Raw genomic sequence first — 14,626 nt, 5'->3', positions numbered from 1 at the left:
ACACACACACGCAGCCATCACACACACACCCAGCCATCACACACACACGCAGCCATCACACACACGCAGCCATCACATACACACCAGATACCTCATACACACATGACACACATGCAGCATCTCACACACACACACACACATGCAGCATCACACACACACACATGCAGCATCACACACATCACACACACACACATGCAGCATCACACACACACACATGCAGCATCACACACACACACATGCAGCATCACACACACACATGCAGCATCACTCACATCACACACATGCAGCATCACACACACACATGCAGCATCACACACATCACACACATGCAGCATCACACACATCACGCACACACACATGCAGCATCAAACGCACACACACACATGCAGCATCACACACATTACACACCTGCAGCATCACACACATCACACACACACAATCTCCTCTGTGGTGCAGGGGCGGCTGATCTCTCCATGTGCAGCTCTTCAGTTTCTCCTACTCACAGCTCTGCACTGTCCCGGCACCTCCCCCATCTCTCCTTCTCTGCCAGGATACCAGATAAGAGCAGGAGAAGCCGGAGCTCCGTGCACACACAGGAGGTAGTGAGTCGCTGACCTTTCATCTTGATTGCTGCTGGCTCTCTCCCTCAGAATGGCAGCGCAGCGCCGCACAGGGGGCGGGGTCGGTCGGGAGGTGACCCAGCTTTTATAAAAAAAAAAAACAGCCACAAACCTTACTCAGATGCCGCCCCCCTGCATTGTCCCCACCCTAGGCACCGTAGTGCGGGACAACTAATGTCCCGCCCGGGATCCCGGGGCTGACTGTCAAAATTAGGACAGTCCCACGGGATCCGGGATGGTTGGGAGGTATGGGTTTCTACTGTTTAGGTACATCAGGGGCTCTGCAAATGCAACATGACACCTGCAGACCAATCCATCTAAGTCTGTATTCCAAACGGCACACCTTCCCTTCTGAGCTCTGCCATGTGCTCAAACGGTGGTTCCCCCCCCACATATGGGGTATCAGCATACTCGGAACAAGTTGGACAACAACTTTTGGGGTCCAATTTCCCTGTTACCCTTGGGAAAATACAAAACTGGGGGCTAAAAAATAATTTGTGTGGAAAAAAAAATGATTTTTTTATTTTCACGGCTCTGGTTATAAACTGTAGTGAAACACTTGGGGGTTCAAAGTACTCACAACACATCTAGATAAGTTCCTTGGGGGGTCTCGTTTCCAAGGTGGGGTTAATTGTGGGGGTTTCTACTGTTTAGGTACATCAGGGGCTCTGCAAATGCAACGTGACGCCTGCAGACCAATCCATCTAAGTCTGCATTCCAAACGGCGTGCCTTCCCTTCCGAGCTCTGCCATGCGCCCAAACGGTGGTTCCCCCCAACATATGGGGTATCAGCATACTCAGGACAAATTGGACAACAACTTTTGGTGTCCAGTTTCTTCTGTTACCCTTGGAAAAATAAAAAACTGGGAGCTAAAAAATTATTTTTGTGGAAAAAAAAGAATGTTTATTTTCACGGCTCTGCGTTATAAACTGTAGTGAAACACTTGAAGGTTCAAAGTTTTCACAACACATCTAGATAAGTTCCTTAGGGGGTCTTCTTTCCAAAATGGTGTCACTTGTGGGGGGTTTCAATGTCTAGGCACAACGGGGCTCTCCAAACCCGACATGGTGTCCTATCTCAATTCCAGTTAATTTTGCATTGAAAAGTCAAGCGGTGCTCCTTCCCTTCCAAGCTCTGCCATGCGCCCAAAACAGTGGTTTACCCCCAACATATTGGGTATCAGCGTACTCAGGACAAATTTTACAACAACTTTTGGAGTCCAATTTCTTCTGTTACCATTGAGAAAATAAAAAATTGTGGGCGAAAAGATCTTTTTTGTGAAAAAAATATGATTTTTTATTTTTACGGCTCTACATTATAAACTCCTGTGAAGCACTTGGTAGGTCAAAGTGCTCATACACATCTAGATAGGTTCCTTAGAGTGTCTACTTTCCAAAATGGTGTCACTTGTGGGGGGTTTCAATGTTTAGGCTCATCAGGGGCTCTCCAAACGCGACATGGAGTCCCATCTCAATTCCAGTCAATTTTGCATTGAGAAGTCAAATGGCGCTCCTTCCCTTCCGAGCTCTGCCATGCGGCCAAACAGTGGTTTACCCCCACATATGGGGTATCAGCGTACTCAGGACAAATTGTACAACAACTTTTGGTGTCCAATTTCTTCTGTTACTCTTGGTAAAATAAAACAAATTGGAGTTGAAGTAAATTTTTTGTGAAAAAAAGTTAAATGTTCATTTTTTTTAAACATTCCAAAAATTCTAGTGAAACACCTGAAGGGTTAATAAACTTCTTGAATGCTGTTTTGAGCACCTTGAGGGGTGCAGTTTTTAGAATGGTGTCACACTTGGGTATTTTCTATCATATAGACCCCTCAAAGTGACTTCAAAAGTGATGTGGTCGCTAAAAAAAATGGTGTTGTAAAAATTGGAAATTGCTGGTCAACTTTTAACCCTCATAACTCCCTAACAAAAAAAAATTTGGCTCCAAAATTGTGCTCATGTATAGTAGACATGTGGGAAATGTTACTTATTAAGTATTTTGTGTGACATATCTCTGTGATTTAAGGGCATAAAAATTCAAAGTTGGAAAATTGCGAAAATTTCAAAATTTTCGCCAAATTTCTGTTTTTTCACAAATAAACGCAGGTAATATCAAATAAATTTTACCACTATCATGAAGTACAATATGTCATGAGAAAACAGTGTCAGAATCATCAGGATCTGTTGAAGCGTTCTAGAGTTATAACCTCAAAAAAGGACAGTGGTCAGGATTGCAAAAATTGGCCCGGTCATTAACCACCCTTGGGGGTAAAGGGGTTAACTCAGCAGGAAGTAAAAATCACTAAAATTGACAAATCTCCGGGCCCAGAAAACCTCCATACACTTTATGCTAAAGTCAGTTATACTTGTTGTTACCTACGGGTTCGGCAGACAGTCTAATGTGTATGGGGCCCCTAACAGATGGTTTTCAGGAGAGTTAAGGATTCGGCATGTCCAATTTTGTTTTCCCTGAGATAAGCAGCGGCCAGAGATGTCTGGCAGTTACTTTGTCAGCCAAGTAAGTGTTCCTGTATAGCGATGAGCGAATTTGTTTGTAAAACGATTGCCAAACATAAATTCGGCAGGAATATGGCACATTCGCATTCGCGATCAGAAACACGAGCAAAATGTTATAAAATCAGAAAAAATCGGTAACATTCGGTAAAAAGCGTGGGAAAATGTTTGCGTTGCCACAAAAGTATTTTCAGCACTGTAACAGCGCAGAGTGGCAGCTCCTGATGCTGGCACTGTTAACAGCAAGATTTTAGCTAGTTACTTAGGCAGTTGTACATCAGTCAGATAGTGTAGCTAGCTAGTGTCCAGTGCGGCTGTTAAATTTACCTTCCAGCATTTTTTTTTGCCATTACTGGGGTCCACCGACAAAGCCAACAGGGTGCATGTGCTACAAGTGTGCTGTGCACTGCTTCTATTGTGCTCCATGCAAGAGTAATGCATTCTTAATCTTATTTTTCTACTAGCTAATGTGAAACAGACTGCTGTATCCCACCTTGTCATTTAGTGCTGTAGTGATATGAACCTGTCTGCAGACATAACGTGCATTGAAAAAAAATTATAATTTTTTCTGTTGCTGAATGTGATACAGCCCGCCGTATCCCACGTTGTCATTTTTTGGTGTTGATATGAACCTGTCTGCAGACCTAAAGCGCATTTTAAAAAAATGATAATTTTTTCCTCTTGCTGAATGTGATACAGCCCGCCGTATCACAGGTTGTAATTTTATCGCAGTGATATGAAGCTGTCTGCAGACCTCATGCACATTAAAATATATATATTTTCTGTTGAGAAACGTGATACAGCCCTCTATATCCAACCTTTTCATTTAGTAGCGTTGAAATTGTTCTGTGTGCAGTGCTGTTGCACATTAAAATTAATTTATTTTATTTTTTTAACAAACGTAATACAGAAGCCAAGATCTGAGTTTGAAATTGTTTTTAGCCTATCTTCTAGATTATGTGCATCTTTGGCATCCAATTTCTCATGGGCATCTTTTTGCCTAGCTTGAGATGCGCATCTGTTACACCTGTCTTCTGATGAGTATCAAACGCTCTCTGGTAATTGGTGTTGGATAAATGAGTAATTGTTGTAGGCTGGATCCTGGATCTTGTACTTCCCATAGCCACCCTTTTATTGATCCTGTTGTCCAATCCCATTCCCGCCATCGTCATGGCCCTTTTCCTGATCAGCTAAAGTAACAACGCGTCGGCCATACTTTTGCGGCAAATCTGCACCTTACCAGCACCAAATGTAGGAAAGAGGGCATATTCAGGAAAAGGGCAATGGCGACGGCGGGAATGGGATAGATGGCCATGAGAAATTTGATGCCAAAGATGCACATAATCTAGAAGATAGGCTCAAAACAATTTCAACATAAAAAATAAATATTTTTAGTGTGGATGAGGCCTGTATAATCTAGAAGATTGTCCGTGGCATTGGAATATCCCATTCCCGCCGTCGCCATTGCCCTTTTCCTGATCAGTTCATGTAATGACACGTCGGCCATATTTCTGCGGCAAATCTGCACATTACCAGCAGCAAATGTAGGAAAGAGGGCCACGGACAATCTTCTAGATTATACAGGCCTCATACACACTAATTTTTTTTTCGATGCTAACGTGATTGAGAAGGGGAGATCTCAATTTGAACAACATGACTGGGAAAAAGCGAGGTCGTGGTGAAAGGGGATTAGGCTTGGTGTTTGAGGTGTATGTGGGGAAGGTGTTAATGTTTATAAAAGCACTAGTGAACCACTAACGTGACATCCTATCCAAAGACAACTGACAACTTCTGTTACTGGATGTTGTAGTTTTTAGTGTGCTGTATTGTTCTCGCATAATTGCAGTCTCTGATATCTTTAGTGGGGCTTATGTGCCTGCTGTTGCTGCTGTTGCTGCTACTGCTGGTGGAGATTTGTGGAAATGTGAGCAGTCCTGCTAGGTGTCCATCTGCTGGTTTGGTGTAGTGGAAGACCTGTGGGTCCATATTATAATATTTCTACTGTGCTGAAATTGATGCCACTTTGTTGGTCTCTGACACTAATTTTTTAAAATGTGAACATTCCTGGTTGGGTGTCCACCTGCTGGGTTAGGTGTAGTGGAAGACTTGTCGATCCCTATTAGACTATTTCTACTGTCGTGAAATTGATGTCACTTTGTTGGTGTGTGCAAATAAATTTTTGTAAATGTGTAGCTTCCACGTTGGGTTTCCTTCATGTGTGTTGCCTGTAGCAATAGGCCTCCGATACTGGCTTTTCTCCGCTGTGTTTGAGTCAACTACCTGAGTTACTATCCTTACATGTTTCTGACAATAGTAATCTACGAAACTGATATGTGTGACACCTTAGTGTGGCTGAGCATCACATACAATTTTTGGGGGGTTTTAAAACTTATGTAGCGCCAATAATTCAACATTCTTTTTACAGACATTTACAGACATTACTGGCATTGTCACCATTGGGACCTACAATCTAAATTTACTATCTGTATGTCTTTGTAGTGTGGATAGAAAAATAATTACTGGGCGTAAACCCTTGCAAACATGGGTAGAACATACAAACTCTGGAAGGCTGATAATGTTTTTGCATTGACAACTAAATGTTTCTGTGGTTGAAAGGCTATCACTGCAATGCAACCTGTGTGCCTCACTGCTGTGTTGGGGTAAACCCACTGTCAAGATTGTCTTCCAGCATGTTTTGATACTGCAGCATGGGTGCGTCCCTTTCCGGGGGGGGAAGCAACTGGCAAAATTTACTTTTTTATTGTGGATAGAACACACTGGCAACCCAGTAGTCAGCACTATTTGGAATCATAACAATACGGCTAACAATTATGTTGCAAATAGTGCTGCAAGAAGGGGCTCATGAGTCAGTCTCTTTCATGAGGTCCAACTCCATAGTGTGTTGGTGGTGGGATAACACTCAAACTTTCTTCCTCCATCCCCTCCTGGCAACCATGGACAACATAGAGGGAATCAATATCGTCTTCATTTCCGAACTGTTGTGCGTCCATCACCTCTTCCTTCTCGTCCTTTTCATGGTCTTTCTCCATTTGTTCTTCCCATGGCAAAGGTCTGTGAGATAACATACCTGCACTTATAGATATTGTTAACCCTAAAGGTATCCTCCTCTGCTTCCTCCTCTTCCCCCAGGACCACCACCCCCTCACTAACACTGTTTAAAGTGTGCTCCAGCATGCATTTGACAGTGATAGGGATGCTGATGACGGCATCATCACTGCTAACCATCTTGCAAGACTTGTAGAGCAGCGCCTTCCCTGACTGTCCCCACAGCCACCAGAGACACCCAGTGCCCAATCATCTAGATGTAACTCTCATGTCCATGCTTGCTCGTCCAGGTGTCATTGTTGAAATGCACCCTGGCAGACATAGAATTTTTCAGGTAATGGGTGATGTTGTCTGCGACTTGTTCCTGTAGTGCAGGCACATCTTTCTTAGAGAAGTATTGGTGATTACACAATTGGTACTGGCTGCATTTCCATGGCCAGCAGATTGGAGTGGCTATGCAATAATCACAGAGATCATAGGCCATGAATCATACAGAAACAAGTGCTGTGATCTTTGTAGCAAATAGCTCTTAGCTGGCCCCTATCATCCAGACGATAACACGATTGGACGACAAATCATCCAAGGAGGCCGCAGGCAGTTCACAATAATTAGTTCTCAGAAAAGTAATAGTGAGTGTGCGGCTTATCCACATTCAGATTAGAACACATGGAATATGTGTATATCGCGCCGTACGATCACTGCTAACTCCACGATAACCCTACACTCCTCGCTCCTGTTTTTAACCCAATAAATAAATAAAGACCAATTGGATGCCATTCTTCTTTTGAGAATCACACCATCAGGGTGTTCCTTCCCATCTCCCTCAGAGTAGAAGTCATATACTAGCCCCCAGGCTCACCCACCCACTTCCTTGACCACTTTTATGCGTTGCTGCTACACTTCATGTCCTCAGAATTGACAACCCTTATCCTGGGAGACTTCAACAGCTAAACCTCCCCAACTGCATCCCAGCTTCTATCTCTAGCTAATTCTCGTCATGGCCTCTCACAACTTTCAAACTCTGAGACACACAAAGATGGTAACACTCCTGATCTGGACTTTGCCCGGCTCAGTTCAATCTCCTAGATGGAGATACATAGATACCTAGATGGCTCACCTCTTACCCTTTGTCCCCCATGAAATTAGGAGTATAGCCACAACTTGGACATTTTTAGGTGTCCCTAAAAACACATCTGTTTAGGGCGGCCAATCACGTTCTCTAATCAAAGTCCTTTTTTTAATTATATAGCTTATTCTCTACATCTCTGAAGATAATTCGCCATCAAACTCAACCGTACCCAAAAAGCTCCTGCAGCCTTTATCTACCCCCCATTTCCTCAAGATGGTTGTACCATCATTGTAAATAAGCACCTGTACTTTGTGTCACCCCCACCTCATTGTAGATTGTAAGCTCTGAAGAGCAGGTCATCATTATTTTTGCTTTAATTGTTTGATTATCTTAAACTTGGTAACTTTTGACTGTTTTATATGAACTGCTGACTTGTAAAGCTATGTGGAATGTGTTTGGGATATGTAAATCAGGGATATTATTTTTAGTAAATTGAAGATGGTGAAGTTCAATCTGTTAGCTTTGCCATGTGAAGCAGGAAATAATCTTTTACGTGAGCACAACTGCACAAACGAGGATTTGCTGCTTTGCTCACACAGGGTGGAGTAGGGTGAACACGACAAATTACTGGACTGTGAGAGGTGCAGGTAGAGATGTTATGGTGGATTGAGAAAGATGGGGTGTGCTAGGAATGTTAGATCAGTCAAAAACAGCAGGCATGTCCAATTCCATATCAGCTGACAGGCTCTCAGCCACCCCAACTGTAGGAGGTAAACAAGTGGTTCTTTGGACGGAGACCTGTGTGACAACACTTGCCACAGTGAGGGAGGAGGAAGAATCAGAACATGCAGTTGATGGGGTGGACGGTGGTTGGTGATGCCCGCTAGTCTGCATTTTAGTACAGTGACATTCCCAGATTAACATATATTGATCTCGCTTGTGCCAGTTCATGCATATAGTACTGAAATGCACTGCAGAACTACCAACGCTGCTGTCCACTGCCAGAGTTGGGGCTCAGGATGTATTGGTTGTTGTGGTTGCATAACTCTGTCTACACAACGTCCTTGTCTTCCTCCTCTTACTCCTCTGCTGGGCTACTCAGCTGCACGTCTCTTAGTTTACACCAAGTGTTATCTACTACCTCATCATCATCCTCTCTGTGCTTCCACTCCTCACCCTGAGAGCCCCCCTCCTCTTCCTGCCTTGACAGCACAGTACAGCCCACGGGCGCCTCAAGTATCCGAGTCTTGTCACAAATGGATCACCTTCACCCAATGGGGTTAACGTCTGTTGACGAGGGTTTGGTTTATGCTTAGACCAAACTTCATCTGGCCATGGATCACACTGAGAAAAAATTTGGCTATTGGTGCAGATAATTTCCTCCTCTTAACTCTGTGAATCATTAGGGTACACTTCCTATGCCTATGGCATACAATGTGTGAAGAGATCTGCAGACTCAGCCATCTGTGGTTCCCAACAGTCAGTTGGGTGCTTAGAGAGTTGTGATGTGGGGGAAAAAAGGGTAATTGGGGTGCCACCACTGACGACTGTACTGTGTGTGATGTTAAGGTCGAGGAAGAGGAGCAGAGGCCACTTAAAGCAGCGCTTGCAATCTACTGGAGCACATGCTCTTTCTGGCCCTCATCTACAAAGCATACCGCTGTACAGCTGCCAAAGAAAGGGAGCGGAGTTGCCCATCCAGTAACAGAAGTTGCTCACTGCAGCAAAACAAGCCGACTTCTCATTCCTCATATCATACCTGTCTCACAACCCTAAACAGCTATTCAGTACTTTCAATTCTCTCCTGTGTCCACCAGCTCCCCCTCCCTCTCCTGTCATCTGAGCTGAAGACTGTGCCTCACTACCTGTGAACTTGACACAATAACATCCCACCTCATTCCAAATTTTACCACAGTCTTCATCACAAGCCTTACCCACCTCTTCAACTTGTCACTAACAACTGGTGTCTTCCATCCTGATTTAAACAAACCTCCGTCCCACCCATCCTAAAAAAACAAACCCTTGACCCATCCTCTGTGTCTGTGCCTACGAGACAGGACATTCAGTGTCTCCCACTCACACACCACTTCTTCATCTCGCCCCCTATGTGTCGGTGTTCACCCAGGTTCGGTTGTAGGACCACGAACTATGCTTAAAGGCATATTCCACCCGCATAAAGGGACCACTCGCATCAACCTAAGGTATTCCCAGCCTACAGCTGGCGAACACCTATTTAAGGCTTCTCCTCCTCCTCCAATATGGAGGAGCCTGAGCTACGTTGTTAGTTTACCTTGCATGCTTGCTAGTTGTCAGGTACCCCTAGTCCACCTGTCTGCTTGTCTACCCTGTACCCATCGGTTCTTACCTGTCTATGCCAATCTTTTTGTACCTGTTTGTGCTTTTCTGTCCATCAGCAGTTCCATATTACACCTGCCAGAGCCCATCTGTCTAACACCCGGTCCAGCCCACACCTGCCAGTGCTTTTCTGTTTCTCAGCCACTCCCATCTGCACCCATGGTTCCAGAGTCCCTACAGTGCCTGCCTGGATTTTTCATCCCTCCTTTGGGCCGTAGCAGATTATCCACTGTAGGGGGTCAGCTGCCACCTTCTGTAGGTCAGCCATGGAGTAGCACCTGGTGCCACCTCTTTGTCCCTCCTTGGGTCACAGTTTTTGCCTGCTGCCACTTGTCTGAGTAGGGATTTGGTAGGACACCTAGTTACGCCCCTTCCAGGCTTTCAGAGGGATATGGAACAGTGATTCCACCACCTTGCCCGTTTCAGTTTCCATTTGCTGGGTTGGCTGTAGTGGAAGAGGTGTCGGTCCCCGTTATACTAGTTCTACTCTATTGCAATTGATGTCACTTTGTTGGTGCCTGCCACAAATTTTTGTATTTTGTAAATGTGTAGACTCCTGGTTGGGTCTTCTTCATGCGTGTTGCCTGTAGCAGTAGGCCTCCAAGACCATCAGGCCTCCACTTCCTTGAAGTCAATTACCCGTGTTACTATCCTTAGATTTTTCTGACAATAGTAGTCTACGCAATTTACATGATATTTGTGCCACCTGAGTGTGGCTGAGTATGAAAGCCGGTAGAGCTGTTGCATGTGGTATCAGAGCTCCCAGCACATGAGGCCTACCCCGATCCCTCAACCACCTTATCTTACTGTGGCTTTCAATTGAAAGCTGTAAATGCTTTCCAGACCCCGATACCTCATGCCTGGCTGATTGCTGCAGTGCCATGCTACAATTAGTACTGTGGGTGAATTGAGGTCACTTTCCTGGTTTCTGCCCCTAATTTGAATGTTGTTTTGTCAACATTCGGGTCCGTTATAAGGTGTTGTGCATGCAGTTGTTTTTGCCTCCGATTGCCTGTATTGACGTTCGGGTATGTTCGGCAAATATTCAACGAATTAATCGGCAAATATTGCAAAGTCGGCAATCATAAACCGAATATTCAAATATTTGCTCATCTCTACTCCTGTCCTGTGTGTGGGTTGAGTTGGGTGAGATGGGTGCCAGCCAAACCATCGTTCTGCTAACAGCTGTCTTAAGTATATGGGGGTTCGTGCCTTTAGACAGTTTTCATGAATTGTTTCTGTTTTTTGGTTGTCCAGTCTATTTTAAAAATGATTTCATGTTTTCTCAGTGATGATTTTGTATTTAATTTTCAGGTTCCTACGACAATGGAAATGTTTTGCTGCTATGGTCCAGTGGTGCCAAATGGATATGGTGCCTGTTACAATCCACAGCCAGAAAACATCCTCTTCTGCATCTCAAGTTTTCGTGACTGCAAAGAAACTTCATCTGAAATGTTTGCCAAAGCGTTGGAAGAAAGCTTGACTGCCATGGGGGACCTATGTGTAAAATATAACATTAAGGTCCAAACACCAGTGAAGGAAAGACAGTTAGAACCAAAGAAAGGGCACAGAACCTAGATAACTTTTTAACATATAACATATAACAATGTTGCTATATTATTTATTTTCCATAAATATATCATATTTTTAAATATATATTTTCGAGGTATAAGATTACTAGAGTATAGATAAATAAAAGTACACAAAATTCCACTAAATAAATACAAAGATAGTGATCTAAAGGCAGGAGGAATTTTTTTTCGTGAAAAAAATAAGATTCTTGTAGTTTGTGTCTCTTACATACTGTAGATGAATGAACTAAAAAACAATATGGGTGCTGTGTTGATAACATGCCACTCTAAAGGTACATTCACATTGCACGATCATTGTGAACAAGCGTTCCTGGGAGAACTATTTTCCTGATAAACGTGCAATATAAACAGTTTCAAGTGAAATGATCTTTTGGTGTGCCCAAAAGATCATCGTTCTGGGTAGTGCATGGTCCTGTGTAACAGTAACTGCACTGCAGTGTACAATGACTGTTCGATCAGTGTATTTTTTCATAGATGTTTTAGAGCACCAGCAATATGAATGAGATTTCTGAAATCTTATGCTGCTTTTTGTTCTTTGCATGTTCTAACCATTAATGCATTATTTCAGATCTGCAGCATGTGCAAAAAAATGCAAGTATGCACATATCATATTTTACATTTTTCTGCTAAATGATGCATTTTTGAAGCAGGAAAAACGCATCAAAACTCAATCTTTGAACATACTTTGTTTTTTTTCCTCCCACCAAAACTTGCTTCCTTGGCCTTAAAAAGATGAATTCAAAATGCCCATTTTTCACCATTTTTAAGGTGTTTTACACAGTGCTTTTCCTGACATTTTTACAGCAGTTTTTGAGTTCGGATTTCTTTTGTTCTTTGTCTACAGTACATGCTTAATAACATTAGTTTTATTCACCAAAAACACTTAAAAAATGTCACGAAAAATGCCATTACTTAGGCGGTGTGCCCACGTTGCAGAAATCCTGCAGAAATGTCCGCAGCATTTCCGCAACTCCCTGCCGAGGGTAAAACACATGTGGAATTCACATGCTTTTTCCTGCAAAACACCAGCATTTTGCAAGCGTTTTTAGCTTGTAGAATGCTTGCGTTTTCCAAGCGATCTGTAGCATCACTTGGAAAAATAATTGACAGGTTGGTCCCACTTGTCAAGCATAGCGCTTGACAAGTGTGACCAACTTCATACTATTGATGCTACCTATGCAGCATCAATAGTAAAAGATAGAATGTTAAAAATAAATAAATAAAAAATATGGTTATTCTCACCTTCTGACGGCCCCCGAGGCACTCCCGATACGCTCTGTTCCCAGGGATGCCTTGCGCGAAGGACCTTTGTGACGTCACGGTCGCTTGACTGCGACATCATCTCAGGTGATTCGCGCAATGCATCCCTGGGAACGGAAGCCACTGCATGCACCGCTGAGAGGCAAAGACTTCAGGGGCCATCAGAAGGTAAATATATCCCTATTTTTTATTTAAATTCTTTTTTTTACATGAATATGGATCCCAGGGCCTGAAGGAAAGTCTCCTCTCCTGCAGACCCTGGGTACCATCCGCACATAAAGCGCTCACTTTACACATGGTGGGCATAGCCACATGCGTAAAGTGAGCGTTTCAATGCAATCCTATGGCTGCGGAATCGCTGCAATTTCGCAAAAATAATGAACATGCTGCGGATTTTACTGCTATGCGATTCGGCAGTGGAAAAATCCGCAGCATGGGATTGCATGGGAATGCGGTTTTTAAGCGTTTTTAAGCGTTTCCGCTGTGGCAAAAACAAGGCAGAAACGCATAAAAAACGCAACGTGGGCACACAGCCTAACGGGTGAAAAAATACTGCACTTCTCAAATTCAGTCAAGAAAAAACAAACGTGTGCATGAGAGTTCAGAAATCTCATAGCTTTTGATAATACTGAAAAAAGCAACTTTTAATTTGCATAAAAAATGCAGCAAAACAAATATTGCTGAAACGCAAATGGTTGACTTGAATGGACCTTTCTTTTAGAGTATACAAAACACTACAAAAGAGACTATATTTAAGTGAGGAATTTATTAAGGAACGAGTTCATAATAAGATATAAGTTATGAGCCACTTATTTCATGATCAGAACATGAGCAGTCAGATTGTATAAGGTTTCATGCTGTAAAAGTCTTCATCAAGAAGCTGCCCAGTGCCAGCCATTTCTAGTAACACTAGTTCCTCGCTACCATTTATTTTTGTAACCTGTACAGTTAAAGTTGTAATCCATTCATGAGTAAATCAGAAATCTTAGATTATTTTTCCATTAGATTATGATTAATTTTAGATACACAGAACCAAATTATATTGCATCAAATGATAATGTTGTATAATTATGTAAAAAACGCAATATTTGATTAACGTTGCTGAGGTCTCATTAGTGGAAGCATGCAGCAATTATGTCGTAATAAGCAATACCTCAAATACATTTCCTACACTAAATTACATTAGAAAACATCTAATGAGTCAAGATTTTTTGTGGAGGAAAAATATTACACAATGTACAATATGATGTGTTTTTAGTTTACTGTATGTAAAATGTTTTCATGTTGCAGTCTCTCAATAATTTCATAGCAATATGTCGATAAGATATGGCACGTTAGTGATACATCTTATCATGGCATGACAGCAGGACAAGTATCAGTCAGTATGTATGGTCTGGGTCATCTAACATGAAAACTAGTCTGATATGTATCTCTAAAATTCAATGTGATCAACTTTACTTATATTCAGAAGTATTTTCATAAACATAAATCATACATTATAAATAAAATGCTATTGGTGTATAAAGAACTATAAATAAAATTGAATTGTAAGTCTAATGGTGTAAACATGGATATATAAAATACTATCTGTGCCAGGAAAGAAGGGTGCTGGCCACAACAGGTAGGTAGCAACTACCTACCATATAGTGCTTAGGCATTTTTTTTTGTTACAAAGTCCCAGATATCCCGTTTAACATAGCCCTCCCCTCTCCAATGGGTTTTAACTGTTTGCATACCCCCAAAATACTGAGTCTATACATACAAAGTACAACGTCATATCAAATTGGGTAAAAGTTCTAAATAAAATCCAATAATGTATGTAAAGGTGTCCAGTATAAGGGAATATTCACCTATAACAGCACCTAATTGTTAAAAACTATATAGTCTGTTATTTACATGGTCCGTTCTACTTTTATCAGAAATGATATACAACAGAATTTGGAATTCATATTCCCCCTTGTTATGCATCCTTATGTTGCTTTTCTGCTTCTGTTGAAAAGACGTAGTTATTTACCAGTAACAGGATTTCTCAGAGACCATGATAGCACTACAGAGAGAGGGGATCCACCCTTCAGGGACAGGAAACCTACAGATAAAAAGGGCGGTACATTTCCCTTGCATCAGTTGGTTTACGGAGCATAGGAGGACCTCCA

The 14,626-nt window shown here is 42.4% G+C and overlaps 1 protein-coding gene across 1 annotated transcript in view; it reads left to right on the top strand.

Annotated features, from left to right (window-relative positions):
• CHAT (choline O-acetyltransferase) overlaps positions 1-14,030 on the top strand; it is a 327,907-nt gene extending 313,877 nt beyond the window's left edge. Inside the window, exon 15 of the mRNA XM_077259349.1 lies at positions 10,936-14,030. Coding sequence (XP_077115464.1) covers positions 10,936-11,199 — 264 coding nt within the window. The 3' untranslated portion in view covers positions 11,200-14,030. The remainder of the gene's footprint in view (positions 1-10,935) is intronic.
• Positions 14,031-14,626: the final 596 nt, after the last annotated feature.

The sequence above is a fragment of the Ranitomeya variabilis genome, chromosome 4 (assembly GCF_051348905.1).
Source record: "Ranitomeya variabilis isolate aRanVar5 chromosome 4, aRanVar5.hap1, whole genome shotgun sequence".
Classification (NCBI taxonomy): domain Eukaryota; kingdom Metazoa; phylum Chordata; class Amphibia; order Anura; family Dendrobatidae; genus Ranitomeya; species Ranitomeya variabilis.
Note: the sequence above shows the minus strand (reverse complement) of the source record. Positions and strands in the feature narration are given on the sequence as shown.